Source organism: Coffea arabica, chromosome 11c (assembly GCF_036785885.1).
Source record: "Coffea arabica cultivar ET-39 chromosome 11c, Coffea Arabica ET-39 HiFi, whole genome shotgun sequence".
NCBI classification, from domain to species: domain Eukaryota; kingdom Viridiplantae; phylum Streptophyta; class Magnoliopsida; order Gentianales; family Rubiaceae; genus Coffea; species Coffea arabica.
Window position 1 is genome coordinate 43,855,336 of NC_092330.1, and position 23,292 is coordinate 43,878,627.

Here is a 23,292-nt window from a genome sequence, read left to right on the forward strand (position 1 = left end):
ATACTCCAGTTACCATTACAATTTTTAATATATCTTTTTATTTCACATACATCACATCACATCACAAAAAGTATTGCAGTAAAAATATCTCAAATGAGTCGTTGCTCCTATTTACGCTTTTGTGTTGCTTGCATTAGGTGGACCGCTTAGTCTGGTGGAAACCGATTACTCTGGCCTTCCACCTAAAACCCCCAATAAACAAGTATTAGATGAAAGTTTCTGGAAGCCTTTTATTTGAATTACTCCTGCAGCCGTATCGGTTGATTGAATTCATATGCTCCGTCCTAGAATAAATAGTTTACTGCACTTAGACTAATCACGGTAAAAAATTTTTTTTTTGTCACTTAATCAAATTTACATGACGAATTTCACTCCTATAAACATAACTGAAACTTTTCGAGGAGGAGGATTAAAGGAAAACCTCCGTCCTTCCCAAGTGAATTGCTTAGTTATAAAATTGCAACAAAAAAGGGTGATGACAATTTTTTTCTTCATTTCTCAATGTATATTTGTTGCTCTTTTCTTCGGAGGGCATGGAGAAGAAGCTAATTTCAGCCTAGAACTCAATAAATGCAGGAAATCAATTACGTTAGTTCGTAGATTTATCTTTAGAGCGTGGGTGGTGGGGCGTTAACTTGTTGACGAAGTGTCAAAGTAACTAGTAGTGTAGTTTGCATATGATTTGGCCAAACTAACCAACAAGAAGCAGATAGTAGTAGTAATATATAAAAACCATAGTGCATCTCACCAAAAACCAAAGAGTGTCTGATTGAACTCGTCAGAATAAAGCAACCATAGAAATTGCCACTATACTTAAGTAACATTTCATTTATTTATTATTGCTAAAGAAAAAGAAAATACAAAGCACATGCAATTATATTGTTCTTCTTAAAATATTAAATATGGATGCCCCTCTTGACCGTTCTCCCTAGAGAAGCTACACATTTTGCATTTCTGGTTTTGTATTCTAAAACATTTTGAATACCTCCTCAAATTTTTTTTTTTTCACAGCTTATCATTACATCACATACATGTTCCTTGGTGCGAAATTTGCATATCTCGTATTTATATAATTCCTCTCACTTTACCATCTAATTTAGGCCTCCCCAGAATCAAAATAGTTAACACTGCTTGTGTCTGTCGAGTGAAAATTTGTCTTTTTCTTAAATATGCAAAATTTTAATTTGTTAGAGAAAATGAACTAATTAAACTAGAAAAGAACTCAATATAAATGACTAACACCCATATTTTTGAGCAGATAATTCATCTATAATATGATATTCCTGGTTATATTCATTCACATTTAACTGTGCCATTAGGATCATCACCACAATTGCCAGCCTTCTTTTCTCTTTTACAGTTTTTGGATTCTATTTGATGAAAGTATCAACCGTGCCTGATATAGTCTCCACGCACTGGTTCATAGACTAGTGGCACGGTGGGACCATGACTGCAGAAACTTTTACAGAACAAAATCATTTTCTAATATTTCAAAACCAATGAAGAAATCCAAAAGCCAACAAATACGCAGACAAGCCAAGCACGTGACCTGCCAAATGCTTACCTGCAAAAATTTTGCTTGCTTTTGCGGGCTAGCTTGCTTTTAAGACATCCCATTGTTCTTTCTGATCAATCCTACACATCCTTTCAGTCCAATCACTGATTAAAAAGCGAAAAAAATATTTTGCTTCCCAATAAAACTTTATTTTTTTCTTTACCAAAAAAATTTTAGGCCCTTTCAAAATGTTTTTTTTTTTTTTTAAATGTTACAGTGTCCACATCTATATGTGTGAACTGTGAAAGTCTAGGCTTTTGGCCTTTTTGGGTTGTTTGTATCTTTCTGTATAAAACATCCAACCAGGGCAAAATTAAAATAATAGATTGAGATTCTGATGTAATATATAGTTTGAGGATAATGATTGTGGTGAAGGAAGAACCAGAGGGGGAAGGGAGTTGAGGGGAGGAAGCTAAGTAGGACTCCAGTAAAAACCAGCATTAGCCCACATGGAATTTGTGGGGATCAGTTACCAAAACATGAAAATCACACCCCAACATTCCCAGATCTCAAGGCTTTAGGAATTTCAGGCTTAGTCCCTGTTTGTTTCTCTAGAAAATTCTCTGTGTTTTTTCTCCCTGCTGGTTTTCCAAGTTTGTTTAAATGGTGCTCATTTAGCAATATAATTGTGCATGACTGCTATTTTCGTCAGTAGAATCACGAGTTTCTGAAGTCTGTTGTGAATTCTTGAAAGAGCATTCCCGAGGTTCTTTCTGAGGTTAAGCCAAAAGGGTGCAGTTCTTTTTATGGTGAACAGTGGGTGTGCTTTATAATTGGGCACTGACTCTGCTGACTGTTTTCTGGTGGAGGTTTTTTATATTAGAGGCAATGTTGAGTGAGGCAATGAATGAATGAATGAATGAACGGATACGCATGAAAATGGGTGGCTCTGTTCTGGTGGGCTGTGGTGGTTTCTTTAAGCAAGTAATAGTTTTGCAGAGAAGGTAAAGTAGTTGAAGTTAATTTTTTGAATATGGAAATGAAGTGGTCTGTTTTGGGGAAAGTGGTATTGCTGGTGTTCATTTTAGTGCATAGTTCTTCTGCCTCTCTTTCTCCTACTGGCATAAACTATGAAGGTTAGTTTCAGTTACATAATTATCATGAATTTGTTTTTCCTGTTAGAATTGTAATCACCCAAAAAAAAAAAAAAAATCTTTTGCCATGCTGATGGTCATATGTGTTTTGCCTTTACTATGTTTCCACCTGGTAGTAAATTGAAGTGCAATTTGTTCATCTTTTCAAGCCCCTAATAAGAATCTTCCATTTGTTGCTTCAAAATCACAATCTTTAAAGTGCTTTACTCTGCCTCCTACCCCCTTTCCCTCTTCACTTGGTTCTGAAAGGAAGAAAGAATTATTATATTTCTTCAATATTTGCAGTTGTTGCTTTGATGGCTATAAAGAATGACCTGAAAGACCCATATAATGTATTGGAAAATTGGGATACGAATGCTGTGGATCCTTGTAGTTGGACGAGGGTTACCTGCTCTCCTGATGGCTCTGTATCTGCCCTGTAAGTATGTTTTGGGAGTCTTCTCACCTTATTGCCAACCCAGATGCGAGCCCACTATTGATGGTACTTTTTTCATTACCAGAGGATTGCCCAGTCAGAGCTTGTTTGGGACCTTGTCATCTGCAATAGGAAATCTCTCTAACCTGGAATCCGTGTAAGTTATTATCTTGGTTTCGTTGTACTTCGTTGTAATTGGCACTATACCTTGACAATTGGAAGCTTATTTTTGGCTAAAAAGTGTGGTATCTGAAGATTTGAAACTCTTGGTGTAGATGCTTGCTGACCAAAGAATAAGTAGCGCTACGTTTGCAGAAACTGATGGTTTTGCATACTTATATAGGTTGCTGCAGAACAATGCAATTTATGGTCCTATCCCTAGTGCAGTTGGGAAGCTAGTCAAGCTTCAAACACTTGATCTATCGAACAACAAATTTGATGGCGACATACCGAGCTCTTTGGGCGACTTGAAGAATTTGAATTACTTGTGAGTTTAAGACACTGTTTATAGAAGTTCAATTTCTGAGTCTTTACAGCTCAAGTTTTAGGCGGAGTTATTTGCTGACTCTGTTTCTGCTGCATCATTGAGCAAATCAGGCGACTAAACAACAATAGCCTTTCTGGACCAATTCCTGAGACTCTCTCTAAACTTGAAGGCCTCACTCTTTTGTATGTCATATACCTTTTTCTATTTTTTCATTTCTGTCTTACTTTTTGCTGTGGAGGAAGCTAATCCTCATTTTCCACTTATTCCCGAAATGTTTTAACTATATAACTGAAATTGGTTGCAGGGACCTTTCTTTCAATAATCTAAGTGGTTCTTTGCCTAATCAATCAGCAAGAACCTTCAGGTGAGTTGATTTTTGTCAAGCCTTTATTTGTTATTTTAGCGTACGTGGTCAGTCGTCTAACCATTTGTTTCTGGTGCTCAGAATTGTTGGAAATCCTTTGATCTGTGGGCAGAGCTCTGAATACAACTGTTCTGTTGTCTATCCTGAACCATTGTCCTTTCCTCCAAATAGTGTTACAGGTCTGAATTATGTCCCTACTAATTCTTAAAATCCTCCTCTGCCTCCTGTTCCCCCTTGAAGCATGAAGGAAAGAAGAGATCATTTTGCAACGCTCTAAATTTTCATTTTTCTTTCTAGGTCAAGCTGGATCAAAAAGCCACCATATGGCCATTGCTTTTGGCGTGAGTTTTGGTGCTGCATTTTTAGTCATAATAGTCATTGGGCTGCTTGTTTGGCGGCGATATCGCCATAATCAGCAGATTTTCTTTGACGTTAATGGTAATGGTTAGTTTAACCTTAGACCATGCTCAAGTTCTTTGTATGTTCTGACACATCGTGTATTGCACACCTTCATAACGCATGGATATACCAGATTCATATGTTTCGTTTTTCATTTTTGGTGTTTGGTACCCTATGCTGCAACTCATGCGCATCATAAATTTTACATTTCAAGGAAGTGTATGTTCCGTGATTAATTATTAATATCTTTCAGAAAGAATTGATGTATTTAGCATCTTTCTAGACTAAGTACTGGGTGTGGATTAGTTTATTAAAGCATTAGGGCACTCGGGCAAATTTATGCATCCAACCACAGTGATCACTCACAGTAAAAAGTACACCATTAGGAAGTAAATAATTTAGCATAGCATTCCTCTTTGTTGTTTTAATTCAGCTCCCTAGGAAAATTCCTTATCCTTGTGAACTTGTTGTCGCCAATCTGCATTCTGAGTTTGACCTGTTAATTACCATGGCAGATCAATATGATCCAGAGGTTTGTTTAGGTCACCTGCGAAGGTATACATTCAAGGAACTTCGGGCTGCTACAGACCATTTTTCCTCGAAGAATATATTGGGCCGGGGAGGATTTGGGATTGTCTACAAAGGCCGGTTAAATGATAGCAGTGTGGTTGCTGTCAAAAGATTAAAGGACTACAATGCTCTTGGTGGTGAAATACAATTTCAGACAGAAGTTGAGACAATCAGTTTGGCAGTCCACCGGAATCTTCTCCGTCTTTCGGGTTTCTGTTCAACTGAAAATGAACGGCTTCTTGTTTATCCATACATGCCCAATGGGAGTGTAGCATCTAGATTAAAAGGTTAGCTGAATCTTTTGCTTTAACTATGGTGGTTGTACTGTAAAGGCCGTTCACAAATTTTCCAGCGATATAACTAATGGATTTTACTTGATGGCTTTCATTTCTGACGTCATGCCATCCTAAGCACTTCAACTACCATAGATAACAGAAGATTGACATGATGTACCAGTAAATGAGCTAGTTACATCCCCAGAAATATTTAAAAGGAAAGCTGTTATTACAATGGTCTTTACTCAATTCAACTGGATTAATATCGTATGGTTGATTAGCTCCTGTAATTGGAAAATGCCCAGATTATCAAATGATTGGTCCTTTGAATGATATACTTTGCCAAGTATTTGGCTTTTCCGGGCATTATACTGATACCGCATCCTCATCTTGGCAGATCATGTCCATGGTAGGCCTGTTCTAGACTGGTCGAGGCGGAAAAAGATTGCTTTAGGTACAGCAAGAGGGCTGGTGTATTTGCATGAGCAGTGTGACCCCAAAATTATTCATCGAGACGTCAAGGCTGCAAATATTCTGTTGGATGAAGACTTTGAGGCGGTTGTTGGAGATTTTGGGTTGGCAAAGCTCTTGGATCACCGGGAATCTCATGTAACCACTGCTGTCCGTGGCACTGTTGGTCATATTGCTCCTGAGTATCTGTCTACTGGCCAGTCATCAGAAAAGACTGATGTTTTTGGTTTTGGGATCTTACTTCTTGAGTTAATAACAGGCCAGAAGGCGTTGGATTTTGGGCGGGGAGCCAAGCAGAAAGGCATAATGCTTGACTGGGTAGTCTTTCTTTCTCTTCCAAGCTTGCATTGCACAAACTGCTTTTCTAAATGTCTTCAACTCGGGTTAAGTGAGTGCACACCAATGTGATCACTGTGTGTTTAAGTAAAGATATGATGCGTCTTGCAGATGTACCACTAAACAGATGATACTTGTTCCATCGACACAGGCTTTTGAGTTCTTCATCCCCATAGATTTTGTTCCCTAGCAAAGGCATTATTAAATTGAAACAATGGACAAGTAGATTGTTTGTGCAGCACCATGCTGTCTTTCAGTTGGAGTCCTTCACCTGTTTCTTTTGGTTACCTGTAGTTTCTTCAGGCGATAACTACTTCTGATGTCTGATATTCCACCGTTGCATTTCAGGTTAAGAAACTCCATCAAGATGCAAAGCTGGAGTTAATGGTGGACAAAGATTTGAAAAACGACTATGACAATGTCGAGTTGGAAGAAATGGTGCAAGTTGCGCTTTTGTGTACCGTATTTAATCCTTCCAACAGGCCGAAAATGTCTGAAGTGTTGAGGATGTTGGAAGGCGATGGCTTAGCTGAAAAGTGGGAGGCATCACAAACAATTGAAACTCCAAGATTCCGAACGTTCGAACATATACCACAAAGGTATTCAGACTATATAGAAGAATCCTCACTCGTGGTCGAAGCAATGGAGCTTTCGGGTCCCAGATGACATTTGTGTCTCATTCTACCCTCCATTTACACGTTCTTTCTCTCTGTAAGTTGGGAGTGAAATGCTAAAATATATGATAGGTGTTGATAGCTGTTGAATGCGTATATTCATCTGTAAAAAGAAAGGAAAGCCTTGTATAATCATTTAAGTAGTGTCCAGAATATGAGCAATGAGTTGGGGTTGTAGAGCATTTGAAGTTGAAGAGATTTTCCTGATTTTTGTAGTTAGTCTTGGAATTGAAGAGTCGAGAACGAAATCTGATTCATATAACAGGCAACAAAAATCCTTGAATGAATAGAAATTAGTTGTCACTGTTCCAGTTTCATCTGGGATTGGGAAGCTAAGGATTATGGTCGAGTCAGCCAACTTGCTAAAAAAAAAGTCTAGATGATCGCCATAATTTCTCTCTCAAATTTCTTTTTAGTGTATATATGTTAGATAGTATAATTATTTCAAATAATATTTTGCCTGCATTATAAACATATTTTTTAATTTATTTTTTTTATTTTTAATTATTTTTTTATCTAATATACATCACGTCATAAAAAAATATTACAGTAATTATTTTAAATAATAATACTCTGTCCAAACAATACAAAGTATTGGTGTTGTCATTTTCTTTTTTTTTTTTTGGAAAAAATTAAAGAAAGATCAACAGGGTGCGATTTAAATACGTACACACCATTATGCTTCAAGCCCTCCTATTTGAGATTCAGGGTATCCCTTGAAAAAGAAAAAAAAAAAAAAAACCAAAAATTGTGAAGGACTAAAGTGAGATTTTGGGAAAACTGAGGGGTTATTTTGGACAAGGACGCCCTATAAGACAGAGCACAGTATCATCCAGTGGGCGCTCACAGGTGGCTGTAGCGGGTGGCATATAGGCTACGTGTCACGATCACAGCCGCCGTCAGAACGGTGCCTGTCCTGCCGAGGAAAAAGTGCACGTGCTATATGCAGCAATACTAAGTTGCCCAGGCTACTAGCACGCTAACTGCCACGCTCCCTATCGTCCGATTTGGCGCCAAATGACACCGCTTTTGATGCAGCAGTCATTTGACTAGGCCTGGTGATCTGACAAAACTGCCCCTCAACCTTTCCCCAATCACTTCTGGTGTCAAATTAGAATTCCCAAAAACGTATGCTGGGACACCGGAAGAAGATGGCTTCGTGATGCCTTGATTCCATTCCAGTGTGCATGCATACATGACGTATACTAGTATCAATCTTGTTATCAAATCAAATTAGCAAGAGACTCTTTAAGTAATATATTTTTATTATTTCAGAAAGGATCTGATCCGTGATGATGAACTCAAACTTTATATTATGAATAATATATATATATATATATATATATTTATTTATTTATATATATAGCACCAGATGCGTTCTATGTACAGTGCATGAGTATAAGGTAGCTTATTAGATTCTGCTTATTAGTTCTTCTAGTTTAGTACTAATAAGACATCTTTTTAATTTCGTGTCTCGTCTTATTCAATTTGGTTTCCTTTATCTTTTCTTTTTTTTAAAAAAAAAAATAAAATAAGCACGGAAATATTGCACCATCACATCTTCAAGAGATTATAAGATTTACTAACAGAAAATTAAGTACATCAAAGGGGAATGAAGGTTGATTTAAGTGAAATTTGATTAACTTTATCATCTGATCTAGTTTAAAATTTTGTATAAAATATATGATTAAAATTTGTTAACAAATTCATGATTTTTAACGTTTTTTCATATACCAACAGCTAGAAATTCAGAAGTTGATGATGACCGTTGCCACTTTTCCTTTTTTGTTTTGTTTTGTTTTGGTATTAGATGATCATTACCCCTTCAATCGGACTTTAGATCTATCTCAGCGAACATGATTAAGGGATGAGTACAAAGATTAGACGATGGACCACCTCTAATTGATCTCCAAGATGATAAAGATTATCTTCTTCTTTTCCATTTTTTTTCCCAGTCCCTTCCTAGTCTTCTATTAGAGGTAAATTTTATGAATTTGAGACTCATTTTAGTCCCTTTCCTCTCATTAGAAGTACTAGGAGAGGTTCACCGCGCGAATGCGCGGTGGATAAAAGCCCAGTTATACCCACTTATTTTGCAAATTATTATGTAACAGGTGTAAATGAAAAAAAAATATTCAGAGTTGTATTCTTAGAAATTATATATAATTAGTTCAAAATTGTAAAAATATGAAATTCCAGAGATGAAAATTATTATACAATACCTTTACAAAGGCAAGAAAAACATGATTAGAACATACACAACTGGCCATTGATCCAATATACAAATTATATTGTGCTCTCCTCAAAATTTACAAATGAAATCTCATTCTTAAAAAGCATCAACAGTAACATACTTGCATTAATTAACATAATTAAAAACTCTTTCTCAACATATCTTGTCTTTTGAGTTTTTTAGGAAAGCGACCTCACAATTTCTGCACAACTTTAATGCTAGAGAGGTTTTACAGCATTATGGGATAAAGCCAATCAAAAGAACAATAAAATCCTCCAAAAAATATCAAGGATATACATCATAAAGAAACCTCATTTTTTCTTTTTCTTTTTCTTTTTTGGGTACATTGGAAGAGGTCATAATCTCTTAAATAGAAACAAAATGAGAATAAGCAACTGCTAACACATACGCTTCCAACAAATCTCGCATCTCTGCAGGGATGCCATCAAGAACTTGTAAACCCAATGGACCATAAATGCTGCACTTGGCCAATCAATTTGTATATTGATTGCATTCCCTCCAAATATGACTCAGCTAACAGCCCCAGCTCCTTTGCTTTAACTCTCATATCTGAATAAGAAGATTATGATCTGCTGAGTTCTGATACCTAAATTTTTGTCTAAAACTGCATGCAAGAAAAAGACCAATCAAATGGATCTACATATACCGTGCAATAGTAAGGGGCATAGATGACTGGTAAAATCCTTCACATCATGCAAGTCAATCTCACAACTATCATTTGGAGTAGTCCCATGCTGTTTCAAAAGATGCAAGCTAAATTGCTAAATGAAAATAAGAGGTTTGCCATATGCAAAAAACTCGTCAATGGTTTCCAAACAAAATTTACTCTCAGTTTCAACGTTATGTACAACTAAAAACTAACTAAATTTAAGTGCAAACATCTGCTCCAAAATCTAACTTGACAACTTTTCGTATAGGAGAGCAAAAGAATCAAGAAGATTTCTCAATAAAGCAGGACAAAAGGAAGTTTCTAAAAATTTTCAACTTAACTTTGATGCTCTTAGACCAAGGACAACAAAAAATTAGAACAATCCACTAAAATAAAATATAGAAGAAACTTTTCATGAAAGGGAGAGGAAGGAGAGAAAATATGAACGGCATTCAGAGGAGGAAGGGAGAAAAGAATATAGCAACAGAAGAAAGAATGAAGTAGAAGGGGAGACAACATTGGAAAAAAAAAAAACTGTCTAGAGCAAGCTATAACCTTGTAAGCAACTAAAAAGCAAAGATAAGATATGAAGTAATTTTCTTTTATACTGCACGCTGGCCAATATTTACAGCCTCAGAACCAGCTAGAATTTCTCAAATTCAAACAAGTCGGTATCTTATTATTTTCTTTATTAGTAAAAAGAAAACAAATAATATCATACTTTTCCATTCCAAACAAATTAATACAAGGTAGACCATAAAACTGCCAAGTAGTCTGAATTTTCATTATAAACCATGCGCCCAATATCGAATAGTAAAGCTACAAGTCAAAACACAACTGCATAAGCAAATGCCATAATGAGCTTCAAGAGAAACAGGAAAAAACTCACATGAGAAATTTACGAAGCACAGACAATTATCAGGTTGATACAATTTTGGAGAAAGTCAAGGAATGAAATTTGTGAAATCCTTGCTATCAATACATTTTTAAGGAATCCGATCAGACACATAATATTATGCAGTAATAATTAGCCTTTGAATTGCAGCAGCATTTTTAAGGGAAAACATGACTAACAAATTACCCTTTGAATTGCAGTAATAATTATAATTGTAATAACTACTCTATGCTCAATCGAAAATGCATTTTAAGCATCCAATCAAACTGTTAGTCCTCTTTTGCATCATTCATTTAGCAAAATATTTGATCTAAAAGCCTAGAGAATCAGCACAAACCACAAGGTGAGAAAACATATATATGTCTAGAAAAAATGAAGCAAGATTGATTGATCTCTTTCAACTATTTCTTCCTTTAGATAATTGTTTGCCTTTTCTTCAACATCCACAGCTTCTAGAAGAATAAGCTACATTATTTAAAAAAACCCTCAATATATGGCTATCAAAGACTATATTAGAATGATTGATAAATTCAGCATGGCAAATGATAGAACACGAGTATAATGCACATCAATTATGAGAAAAGATATCCACCTCAAGAGTACTTCAAACTAAACCTCCCAGCTTCATATATGATTCAGATGCATAACAATTCATGTTGAGAAGGCAATAGTTTTAAAAAAAGGAATTAGTAAAATTAACAATTTCAACACCCACCAGACACTTCGTGAAAACCACTAAATAGCACAAAAATCAGAAATTTGAAATTCAAAGTTAAGGTAATCTAGAAAGATGACCACAAAATAAAAAGAAAAGATGATAACCTGAAAAGCTACTCTTTTTCTCCTCCCTTTAGTATTTCCTTGTGATTTTCCTCAATCTATCAAATAGGCAGCAATCTAAGATTATGAGGAGCAGCAAAACTAAAGAAGCAAGCAAGAAATTAAAAACTTCAGAAATGAAAAGGAAGCAGAAACTTGAAGGTCCAATCTAGTGTAAAATTGGAAAAATGACATGGAAATAAATCAAAAAAAATTCACAACCTGAAAAGTTAAAATTTTTTCTCCTTTCAGTAGATATTCCTTCCATTTTTTCAAAATGTTTTCACATTTGTATACTATAACGTTGAGATACCAAGAACCATATATTACATACACTGAAAAAATGACTTCACCAATAATGACTAACCATAGAAAAAAGGGTTTTAAAGATCTGATTTGGTAAATTCACATACGAAATAAAAGCTCAAGTAAGATATTGTCAATAATATTAAAAAAACCCATAAAAGTATAAACTGACAATTATTAGATCAAACTTGGCTGTTTTGTCTTACAATTACTATGGGCAGAATAGACTGCTATTATAGGCAATGAACCACATCGTTCAATCGTCAGCTCTGCTTTACCCAACTTGCTCACACAAACACTTCTAGAACAAAGCCATGTAATTAAATGATAATGCTCAAAATGTAAAAACATTTGCTAAAAAATTGATTTTCTAGTTTTTGAAACATTAATGAGGTGTTATCAAGATTAAAATGCAAAGAAGAAAAGTAAGTTTGTAAAATCTACCCATTAAATTGGTGAAACAAATTGTGTAACCTAACCATACTATGATAATAACCAAAGTAATAGGCTCTTTGAAGAGCTAAGAGAGCCGGGAAAAAAAAGGAAGAACGGGCTAGAAAAGAAATTGCCCCAGTACAACTCATCATTCAAGAGTAGAAAGGCAAAGAAAATTATAAGGCACAACTATTCAATATGTTATTTTTAACTTTCACAAGCAAATGTACATGTATCAACCCCCTGGGAGTTTCTATTCTAGCTTCGTAACCTTCAATTGTTGAGGAATACAATCTATCAAATAAACAAAAGAACGCAATTAGGAGATAATCTAAATCCTATCAGCATATACATTTAAGAATCTAGGGAAGGGAAAAATTTCTCTTATTCAGGGGGAAAAACCCCGAAGAATACAAAATCAGTCTGTTTACCACCATGTGTGCATTATCTTCAATGAATGTCGCAGTGGTAGTTATTAAGTGGTGATTTTTTTTTGCATTGATAGTAAAGAAATTGCACATGAGCCACTGTAAATAAATCATTCTTTTCCATAGGGCCAATAATTACAATAAGAAAGCAAACTATGTACCAAAAGGTAAATACATCAATACATTGAAACTGCATATAAGCAAGCTAACAAATGAATTTCAAATCAAATATTAAATAATCTACAATAAATGAAAATTTCTTACTAAAAAATTCAGAGACTACAAAATTACAAGGATCTCATGGTAAAAGAAACATTAAGTAAACAACAGTACATCAAAAGACTAAACATACCTAATTAAGTAGAAAAAGGCTAAACATAGAACAAACTTAAGTAGCCTTAAAGCTATTGAGAATAATATAAGCAGCTTCCCTCCTATCACTATTAGCAATCAGCTTAACACAAAATACCTATTAAAGACACCAGATCAGTTTTGGATACTCAAAAAAACCCAAAAAGAAAAAAGAAAAAAACATTGCAATCATGGGTTCTGAACCAAGTATAATCCCTGCATACATAAAAATCTTTCCTTCTTGTACAGGATGATGGCACATAAACATTAAGAAACAATATGATTTTCCATTGAATGCCTTCTGCACAGAATGTTCGAGACAAATAAATGGAGGAAAAAGTAAAAATCTGGAACCCATACAACAAATTGAACAAAAGGTGAGATGGCCAAAAAAAAATAATCACTGTTAAGAGTATGGCCAAATATACACACTTTTGGCAAGTAACAGAATTTCTTGCACTGCACAAATGTAATTTGAGAGCAAGGACTTTTTGGAATTTGATACACCAGACATGGTAAGCTCAACCAAAAACTCAATATTGTACTGAAGCAAATTACAGCATAAAAACTTTTGGTTCCGCTGCAAAACTCAGACACCCATAAGGCATTTTAGCAATAACTGTTAACCACTCTTGTAAATGCAACTACACCACTCTATGCATACTCTAAATAAAAGTCACAACTACTGCAATGGAAAAGTAATGACAAAGACATCTATTCCAAGCACAATTCAAACAGGATCTCCCAGTACCATGTATAACATGGATGCATAACCATCCGTGTTAAGAAGGCAATAGTAAAGATAAAAGGCAAAACTAAGAAATAATACCTACAGCTACTTTGTGAACACCAATGAATAGAATATAACTTGAAAGCTGAATTTCAGGTGAGCTGCAAAGATAATTGGGGAAAAAAAAAGATCACAACCCAAAAAGTTAAATCTATCTCTTCTTGTGGATTTTTCTTGCGTTTTTCCTCAATCTACTAAACAGAAATCAAAATATGACATAAATGGAAAATAAGACTATTAGCAGCAGCAAAACTAAATAACTAAACAAGAAATTAAAACATATAATCTTCAATGGAAAAGCCAAAAAAAAAAAAAAAAAAAGAAGGAAGCAGAAACTTGAAGGTCCAGTTTAGCGTAAAATTAGAAAAATGGTTGGAAAATAAACTACAGAAAAATTCAAACCTTGAAAAGTTAAATCTTTTTTTCTTCCTCCCGTCGACTCTTCTTCCAGTTTTCCCTCAATTTATTAAAAGAAAAATGAGTTCCCTATCTGTCCAATAGACAGCAGAAATGAGATCGCTAACAGCAACAAAACTAAAGTACTAAGCAAGAGATCAGAAATTAGAAACTTTTCCTACAAAAAAAAACGGAAACAAAAATTTGAAGGCTAGAGTAAAATTGGAAAAAGACTGAAAAATAAATTAAAGAAAATCGCACAACCTGGAAAGTTGATTCTTTTTCTCCTTCTCGTGGACTTTCAATCCATTATCCGCAATCTATGAGAAGCAAAATGCGATTGTGAGTAACTGCAAATTCAAGAAAACAAAGAAAGAAACAAAAACTAAACAAAAAAACATCAATGTGCCTTATTTGTTTTTAATTTTTGTTGATTAACAAAGAAGAAAAGAAGAAAGAAAACATGTAGATGAATGATAGATCTGGTCATCGTTTGACAGAGAGGGAGAGCGAGAAAGGAAGAGTGTTCGTCTATCAAAGTTGAACAAAAGCAGAAGTTCTTGGAGGAAGAGATTAGCATCCTGGGAGAAGCTAAAGGTATAAGCTTACCTAATTCCTTCCTCGCACAGCATTTCTCAGTTCACTAAAAAAAATGGTCAAGGCCATTTCCGCTCCACCAGCTGGATTTGTGAACAATTTTTGGGAGTATTTACAAGGGGCGTTTGTTGCTGTCTTGATGAAGTACTCTGACAACTACCCACAACTTCAACCTTCAACTTTCTGTCCGAGGCAGAGAAAGTGAGATGGTAAGCAGGTAAACATCTGACATACTCCTTGGATGCAAAGCTTTACTTTGGAGACCGAGTACTACTTTTTCCTCTTTGGAGGCACAATGGAATCCAAAGTAAACTCACGTGAGGAGCACGGGCGACTTGGACGAACACTCTCTAGCCAATAACGATTGGCCACGTCACCAGCACAAGCACCTTTTTGAGCCAAGGCATTCGCTCTTTTATATATATGTTAATTACTCTAGAATTTCTGTCAAGGGTGGGACGAAAATTTCACCACTCTACGTCTCCACATTTTTCTCCGTCCGAGTAGCGGTTGGAAACCTTTTCCAAACGGTCATTAATCACTTTTCTTACCTCTGCATTTTCTTTTTCTTTTTGGTAATCGCTGCCAATTTGGTTTCGAGCGCACCAATTTCAGGGGGATTACCTCTGCATCTTTACTCACCGCTGTTTCAATGCTTCCTTACTTTTGCCTTTCTCGAAACCGCACAAGAATATCATCTTTCACTCCTTCGTAATTTACGAACACTTCTAATTTTCTGTACCGACATTTGATTTATCATAGTGCTAAGGACTCGTACTAAGATAAACAGCTACTTTATTGCCTAATTCATTGTTTGATGCGTTAGTTACATTCTAACAAAAGGGGTTCTCGTGGGATGGTTGATTTTTCAAGGATCAAAGACTATTTATATCTGATCATCAACAATGGACTGGAAAAAGATTGCATTTTTGGATCAGTTTCCTTGTTGGACAACATCTCCAAGAAGAAGAAAGGTAGTTTCTGGCTTCGGTTTAGGATTAGTGGCTTCAATGTTTGTATTAAGTGTTGTATCTTTTAATGTCTCGTCATTTATGGCTCCTTTAATAAACCCTGTTTTGAAAGGGTTCAATATTTTTGCATCCCGTAATTACAATACTACTAGCTGTATCCTTTCTTGGCCTGTCTATTTCTCAAGGACAACTTCTTGTTGTAATGCTAGTTCCTGTAATGGTACCATAATAACTAATAATGTGGAATATTTTATGGTTACCAATGGAACTCATGATAGAAATGTGTCTGAAAGTAGGAAATTTATTTATTCTGGTGGGAAAGGAGAGGTTTTGCAAAATGCCCATGTTGGAAATTTGTCTGAGAAGGTGAAAAATGGAAACTTGAGTGTTGAAGTTGAAGGAGGGAAGGCTCAAGATGAGTCCCTTGTGATAAATGGATCACTGGATGATAAAAACGGAAACTTCACTAATCTGGGTAACTTTTCCAACAATGTGGGAAATCAAAATGTTACTGCTGGAGGGCCGAACGCCAAAGAGCAAACTTCTTATCAGAATGCCGTTTCTGTAGAGCGTCCAAAAAGTGGGGGGGATGAGGTTCCTAAAGGTAGTATTCTTGGTAATCTGACGGTTAATAGAGAAAACGGTGTTACGCGAACTGGCAAAGAAGAGAAGTCTCCAGAGACAAACGACAGAGGAATATCGTCCAGGGAAAGTAACAGCATTAAAGGGATGATGAATTCTAACAGTTTGAATCGGAATTGTAACATCTATGATGGTAGATGGGTGAGAAATGACGCAAAGCCATACTACCCTCCTGGCTCTTGCCCGTACATTGATAGGGATTTTGATTGTTACCTTAACAAGAGGCCGGATGATAACTTTTTGAAGTGGAAATGGCAGCCATACAACTGTGACATCCCAAGGTAAATTTCATGAAACTCCTCTCTACAACATTGTGAAGTCATTTTCGACTGATTCAAAGTTAATTGTTAAAAAAAAAAATTTGCAGTTTGTACTTGGAGGAGAGTTGAAAATTTGATCTTTTTTTGTTTTTGGTGGGGTGGGGGGGGGGCACATGAAAACTTTATTTTTTGTTTAGAAAACTATTTGTTAGATGGACGAATAACAAGTTTGAAGTGAAACCGCCAAGTCATGAATCTACTATAATTGCAAAAATGTGTTAATGGAAGTAGTATAAAGGTAGGGCCTTTCAATGGAAAAATTACAGAAATTATGCATAAGTTCACTGCTTGTAGATGCAGGCCACCCATTAGAATGAAGGAAGAAAAACAGTTGCCTATGGCTAAGTATCAGAAATGCTTGTGATGGACGAATAACAGTTTCTGTAGTGGGCTGAGGGCTAAGGATAGTCATTTTGCATGGATTGCATATTTAGATTGCACCATAGATATTATTTCAAAATGTGACATTCCCTGCTTTCTAATTCTTTGTTGTTGCCTGAACTATTGTCCCAGTTTGAATGCCACTGACTTTCTGGAGAGACTGCGAGGGCAGAGATTGGTCTTTGTTGGGGATTCGTTGAACAGAAACATGTGGGAATCTCTTGTTTGCATCCTTCGCCATAGTGTCTCAGACAAGAAAAGTGTTCATGAGATATCTGGAAAAACAGAATTTAAAAAGAAAGGTTTCTATGCATTCAGATTTGAGGTAAGCTTTCTAACTTATCAGTGATTAAAAAAGGATTTTTTCTCCCTTTGTATCTGAGTTTTGGTTCCTTCCCTTTTCTCCAGGATTATAATTGCTCAGTGGATTTTGTCAGTTCTCCTTTTCTTGTTAGAGAATCAACATTCAATGGTAAAAATGGTTCCTTTGAGACATTGAGATTGGATTTGATGGACAAATCAACTTCAATGTATTATGATGCTGATGTTCTGGTTTTTAACACGGCTCACTGGTGGACTCATGAGAAGACCTCTAAAGGGTTAGTAAATCTATCCCTCTCCTCCCACACCGGAAATCCCTTTCCATATATTATCTTCTTTAATGCTCGATTCATCTAGACTTTATTGTAAGTTTCTTTCACTCAAGAAACCCAGAGAACTTACATTTCTGAAATCTTGAATAAATAAGCCACCTGACAAGTCATGATGAGGAGATTTGGAAGGAATTTAGAATTTTTGACTTTGGAAATGCATGTTTTGCATCAAAATCTCATAATATGTGCAATTCTTCCCCGCACCTACAAACTTCCCCTGGAACATGAGAGCAAAAGGAAGGGAAGAGAAATTCAACTTATTTATGCTGATTACAATCTGAACCTCTTAGCTGGGTTTATGCATCTTGTTGTTCTTTAGGGAAGACTATTATCAAGAAGGTAATCATGTGCATGGAAGACTGAAGGTCCTAGAAGCATACAAGAGGGCTCTTCGCACATGGGCTAGGTGGGTGGATAAGAGCATAGATAAAACAAGAAGTCAGGTTGTATTCAGAGGATACTCGGTAATGCATTTCAGGTATGAATGTTTATTATCTTCTCTGCCTTCACAAACTTGTCATATTTGGACTCTAATGCTTATTTCAGCTCTTTATAGGACTAAAACTCTGGCTCTTCATTATCAAACTACAATGTAAATTGCTTTGAGGTTTCATGCTCCTTGCTGCTTGGACTAAATGGATGTATTGCTAAAACTTATAATAATATGATACAAAATATTCATTATAACCTGCACAATAGTAATAGAAGAGCTAACTCATAGCCTTGGGAGTCCTCAGTAGTGGAAAAATCTGTGTGTCTATGGTTGAATAAGCATTTTTAGAATCTTAACAATATCTGATAATTGGACCTCTGGCAGACATTTTGGATGCATGCAGATGTAGTTTGTGAAAATTATTTTCTGACACTCAACAAGCAAGAGAATCAAGGTTCATGTACGTTGTTCTTGATAATGTGTTGAATGCCAATGGTTAGTTTCTCGTATGATCATATGACTGTTAATTCTCAGATTTTCTTTTGCCTATTTATTTTGAATTTGAAAGTTTTATGGATTCCCAAACCCTTTTCGTCCTCCAGAGTACTACAACTAAACGTTTATGTGATTCCCAAAGGATGACATGAAAGCGATAAGCACTAATAAAATTTGAAACATGATGATGTTGTTAAAGCTTGAATCAAATTGTAACATGGGATTCTTGAGTAACCAGGAAATTTAAGTGTAACATATCCTCTCACAGCTTATTTGGTAACTTTTGCTTATTGGCTTATTGTTGCGGCTGCATGCAGCGGAGGCCAATGGAACTCACGAGGGCAGTGTCATAAAGAAACTGAACCAATATTGAATGAAACTTATTTAGCAAAATACCCTTCAAAAATGAGAGCTCTAGAGCATCTGCTTCATAAAATGCGGACTCCAGTGGTGTATCTGAACATAAGCAGACTCACGGATTTTAGAAAAGATGGCCACCCTTCAATTTACAGAAGAGAGTACAAGACGTTGAAAGAACAAATTGCTGGTGAGCTTAATCAAGATTGCAGTCATTGGTGCTTGCCTGGAGTACCAGACACGTGGAATGAGTTACTATATGCTTCTCTCTTGAAGACCGGCAGAGGATCTTGGAGAAACTGAATCATATAAGTTTTTGAAATGTAGGTGTCATGTTAGCTGATTTTCCGAATTTATTTTTTCCGTAATGCATGGTATAAATTGCATGTCCCTAAGGTGGGCGGTTTTCGAATTTGAAACTCGCCTGGACAGTGTTTTACATGATACCAGGATTCCGAGATCAGATAATGACAATTCGTGCTTCTTGGCAAATTTGTACTGTTAACACGAATCATACTCCTGTAATGTATTGAATCAAAATGAAGGGCGCTACTGATTAGTAGCATTATTGTACATTTTCCCTTCTTTGATGAGCTCAGAAAGGAGCCGGGAAATGATCATAAATGGTTCAATTCTGTCTGATTATCAAGTGTGAAGGGATCAGATGCGCGTTTCAGTGTGCTGCTAAGTTTCTCTGTCCGACTCCAGAGTCAAGCTCAAGGATTGATGCTTTTGCCAGACAGTAATTAAATTGTGGGATTGGAGAAGGTGAAGCAGAGAGCTTTCCTCGTAAACAATGCTGAACTACTCCTCTTGTAAGCAAATCAAGAAAGAGACGCACAAGATAGTTCTTTTATTGAATGATAGAAGATCTACAATAACATCAACACAGAATTAAAGCCGAAGCAAAAGCCATGAAAGACTCTAACCGAGTCCATTGCCGTTATGTGACTTGCCGGTTTGCCATGCATTTAGCCCAAATATTTGCCGCAATTCCTCCCTGCACCACACGGAGTTCAGCGGAGATGAATATGGCCAAATGCAGGCAAACTTTCTGAATTTTGGAGGAGGCATCAACTCCCCTCTCCAGCTGCCATGCTTTTTGAAAGATCCATGGAATTCTGTATACCCATGTATTGGGTTAACTGTCAGCTTTGAGCTGACAGCAGCGTCTCTATCCAATACCTTGTGGCTCTTGCAAAGCTAGTGGAGAATGTGGAAGCTGCTACACGAGGTGGGCTTTATACAGAAGATGATAAGGGAAGATGGGGTTTCAAGACCAATTCAACATGCTATTATTACATCATTATCCACAATCAACTTAACTTTTTCCTTTAAACCTCACCGCTGAAGTTGCTTACTGATCTCCATTATTTGTTCTTTCTTCTATGATATGTCAACTCTACCCTTTGCCTACTTGTACGTGTACAGCAAGAACATCTTCATTTCATGTACCTGTACTGGGGCTAAATTATGTAGTGTTAATCCATTAAGATGCTCAAAATTGGCAGGCATTCGGGGGCATTGGTGTCTATGTATACCAATAAAAAGCTACGTAGTGTTTATGTCTGCCTTTCTATTTTGTGCATCTACTTTTTTCGAGTCTTGGGAGTACTTTCTTCATTTTTGGTGCCGTCTCGACGATTCCACTAACTCTCATACTCATCTGCAACTTTCTTCCAACTCCTGAATCAACTAATTTTCCACTAACCCAAGATCACGTGTCAGGCTTTCTATCCTAAAAGCTTCTTTCCAAAAGGATTTTGTAGACCTGAGTCATTACAAGTCTAACGGACAACCCCCCCCCCCCCCCCCCCGGGGGCACCGCTTCACTGATCAAACTAGCACAGAGCTTGTTTTTCCTCCGTAGGGTGATCGTGATCATATACAAGGGTATTCAGCGTTGTAAATAAGTTTATGTTTTATTATTATCCCCTCAAGTTCATGTGTATGTTTAGCAGATAACATGTTACTTAATACGCACGCTTTCTTGAATTTTCGAGCCTCTGTAATATTCTCCTCTGTCTTTCTTTCTCTCTCCCTTTCTCTAAAGGAGGGGAAGAAGGATGAAATTTAAAAAGTAAGGTGAAAGAAGGGGAAATTTGAACCTAAAATCTCTAATTTTGGAGGTGTCTTAAACGTTAACTACCTCATCTGCAATTCCTCTAATCGAACACGCGTAGCATTAATAATTTGTATAACCAGTTGTGACCAGTGAAAGAGGGTATTTTGCGGGTTGAATTTGTAGGAGCAACAATTAAATCAATTTTGCTCTTCGCGTTTGCATTCCTCTTCCGCTTGGGATACCAAAATCTCCAATAGATCGCAAGCAAAAGGCAATGACCTCCTCCTCAGACATGCACCTACCAGTAATAATAATGATGGCGTCAAGACTATCCACTGATGCACTTGGGGTTGCCTTTGGCTTTAATGCATGCAAACAAACAAACTACATCCGCCTTTATGTTGTTTGATGAACGAATCTCAGTTGGCCAATTTGCTTACTTTCTATTTGATACAGCAATTAATGCTGTAATTGACTTCTTAACTAATCAAAGAGATTTCTGTTGAAATGACAATGCTGCTGCTTTAAATAAGTTGGGCAAAGGTGGTGGGATAACTTTTTACATTTTTCTTTTATGTGGGTTGGAAGAAGATCAGGCTACTGTATTTCTGAATTTATTTCATCCCGTAGATCATTTCTCTCTTGATTCTCTCTTGATTCGTTAAAAAAGGGATCAACTAAGTAAGGAATGTATTATATACATGTATACGGGCAAATGTAACTCTAATAGTTAACTAATTTTTGATTGACCTGTAAATATGACAATTTCTCCTCAAGGAATATTTTTTGTAAATACAATCTTTAATTAATCGTCTGATTATGTTCTTTTCCTTTCTTTTTTTTTTTTTTTTTTGACAATATCTCCCCTATTTGCAATCATCTAATACAATCCTCTCCGAAACGAATCTCCTTAAAAGAGAATCTGTAGACTGACCGCGAAGGGTGCCAATTCTCCTTAAAAGAGAATTGATTTAGTTGGGGTTACATCTACATCTATATATAATATGTGTCTCTCTCTTCCGTAACTGTTCTAAAGCTAGAAAAAACCAGTTCCTACACTTGCTATATTTAATTAGTTGAAGTTGAGAAACAGTTGATATAGCACTTGAATTATGATAAGCTCCGGGTATAAAACTGTACCTTGAAATCCTTTTTGCCTCTCTCTCCTAAATTAGAATTATAAGCCCCAAATGAAACCTACCCTTTTGTTCGGGCTACAGCAAACAAGTTCGAAATGAATTTTTCCATTAATAACATAAGACGGAGACGGGACGAGGCTCCGGACCTGTTCTGGGAGTGGCCAACTTTTGTCGCTGGATATCAGTCCTAGCGTCCAAAAATGCCCGGATTGGTGTCGGGATCCGTCACCGATCGCTATGATCTTATTGGTTTTCGTCCAGACTTCACCCGTTTTGGGCAAATTGGCCCATGGACATATGCGGACCATTTGACAATAGAGCTGGCATGGGTTTTTACCAGCAACATGGTACTGAAATTTTCAACCCGGTCCAGGCAATAGGCACGCATAGATACCAAAGGAGGTTTAAAACAATTCAATGGGCATATTGACAAGTGGATTCTACGAAAACTCGGATTTTTTTTTTTTTAATTACCAAGAATGTTATTATCGTCATTTGCATGCATGTAGCAAGAGATCATTAACACTTGTATACGCCTAAATTGCGTCTCGATATATTTGGTGTGACAATTTGAGATGACATTATGCCCTAATTGATGAGGTTATTCTCTCGACTTCTGCATATTTTAGTTTTGGTCAAAAGAAGTGGCAGCGGGAATGTTGTTCCTTCCTTGCCCCACAAAATATATATGTCTCCGATTCCAGTGTTAAAAAGACGACCCCTTTCCCCCTCTCCAAGTGGTAATCACTGATCAGAATCTTGCATCTTGACCAAAATTGGTGCAATCCTATGTATACTTATAGAAGAGAAAAAGAATAAAGCTATGCAACGTGGGGGGAGCAAAACAAGTTGAGTTGCGAAGGATGGAAAGGTGATGAATAATTTAAAGGCTGTCAATTTTAGTGCGAAATATCAAATATAGCAGGAGAAAAACAGCAAAATAAATAAATAAATAAAAATTTACATCTTATTCGTTGGTCGGGTTCAAAAATTGGGATCTACGTACTACTGTTATATGTGTACATAATTAGTCTAAACTTCTAGGGAAATCTATTGAGTGAAAATTGGTGATGGGGTTTTTTTTTTTTTTTTTTACACCTTTTAAGTTCAGGTCTCCATACCATATGGTTAAGAAGATAGTGGTCACTGAGAGAGAGAGAGAGCAATTATCCTGTTTCATCAGTTCAAGCAGCTTCTCTCAAAAACAAAAGTTAAATCGGCCTGCATGTCGAGTTCACTACACCCACGAATATGTAAAACATTATTTTAAAAAAAA

The 23,292-nt window shown here is 36.3% G+C and overlaps 2 protein-coding genes and 1 long non-coding RNA gene across 10 annotated transcripts; 2 read left to right on the top strand and 1 right to left on the bottom strand.

Moving 5' to 3' along the window:
- Positions 1–1,529: 1,529 nt before the first annotated feature.
- On the top strand, positions 1,530–6,859 carry LOC113718985 (protein NSP-INTERACTING KINASE 3). 3 transcript variants are annotated; one of them, XM_072070947.1, is made up of 11 exons: positions 1,530–2,499; positions 2,935–3,067; positions 3,150–3,221; positions 3,408–3,551; positions 3,662–3,733; positions 3,856–3,915; positions 3,997–4,094; positions 4,213–4,359; positions 4,830–5,171; positions 5,557–5,948; positions 6,315–6,859. In XM_072070947.1, exons 2-11 carry the CDS (start codon positions 2,946–2,948, stop codon positions 6,630–6,632), a joined length of 1,767 nt encoding a protein of 588 aa, XP_071927048.1. In that variant the 5' UTR covers positions 1,530–2,499; positions 2,935–2,945; the 3' UTR covers positions 6,633–6,859. The 3 variants fall into 3 exon arrangements, with proteins under 3 accessions (XP_071927048.1, XP_027099739.1, XP_027099740.1); XM_027243938.2 differs by having other exon boundaries at positions 1,532–2,631; XM_027243939.2 differs by having other exon boundaries at positions 1,534–2,631; positions 4,213–4,353.
- Positions 6,860–8,966: 2,107 nt separating this feature from the next.
- LOC113719170 (uncharacterized) lies at positions 8,967–14,835 on the bottom strand. Of its 5 annotated transcripts, none has more exons than XR_011823340.1 (7): positions 14,573–14,835; positions 14,228–14,283; positions 13,970–14,057; positions 13,611–13,668; positions 11,261–11,316; positions 9,541–9,628; positions 8,967–9,443 (listed from the first exon to the last, which is right to left on the bottom strand). It is a non-coding gene; the product is annotated as an uncharacterized lncRNA (long non-coding RNA). The 5 variants fall into 5 exon arrangements; XR_011823339.1 differs by having other exon boundaries at positions 13,607–13,668; XR_011823341.1 differs by lacking the exon at positions 9,541–9,628 and having other exon boundaries at positions 13,607–13,668; positions 14,573–14,834.
- A 497-nt stretch (positions 14,836–15,332) lies between these two features.
- Positions 15,333–19,385, top strand: LOC140016985 (protein trichome birefringence-like 2). 2 transcript variants are annotated; one of them, XM_072071316.1, is made up of 5 exons: positions 15,333–16,454; positions 17,007–17,199; positions 17,283–17,473; positions 17,847–18,005; positions 18,773–19,385. In XM_072071316.1, exons 1-5 carry the CDS (start codon positions 15,466–15,468, stop codon positions 19,113–19,115), a joined length of 1,875 nt encoding a protein of 624 aa, XP_071927417.1. In that variant the 5' UTR covers positions 15,333–15,465; the 3' UTR covers positions 19,116–19,385. The 2 variants fall into 2 exon arrangements, with proteins under 2 accessions (XP_071927417.1, XP_071927418.1); XM_072071317.1 differs by lacking the exon at positions 18,773–19,385 and adding an exon at positions 18,345–18,471.
- Positions 19,386–23,292: the final 3,907 nt, after the last annotated feature.

Bases quoted from the DNA above. Each gene is read 5' to 3' on its own strand.
- LOC113718985 (XM_027243938.2), top strand. From the start codon at position 2,529: ATGGAAATGAAGTGGTCTGTTTTGGGGAAAGTGGTATTGCTGGTGTTC. The intron at 3,916-3,996 runs GTGAGTTGATTT...TCTGGTGCTCAG, and splicing joins CAATCAGCAAGAACCTTCAG to AATTGTTGGAAATCCTTTGA. The intron at 4,360-4,829 runs GTTAGTTTAACC...TTACCATGGCAG, and splicing joins CTTTGACGTTAATGGTAATG to ATCAATATGATCCAGAGGTT.
- LOC140016985 (XM_072071316.1), top strand. From the start codon at position 15,466: ATGGACTGGAAAAAGATTGCATTTTTGGATCAGTTTCCTTGTTGGACA. The intron at 16,455-17,006 runs GTAAATTTCATG...CTATTGTCCCAG, and splicing joins TACAACTGTGACATCCCAAG to TTTGAATGCCACTGACTTTC. The intron at 17,474-17,846 runs GTTAGTAAATCT...GTTGTTCTTTAG, and splicing joins CATGAGAAGACCTCTAAAGG to GGAAGACTATTATCAAGAAG.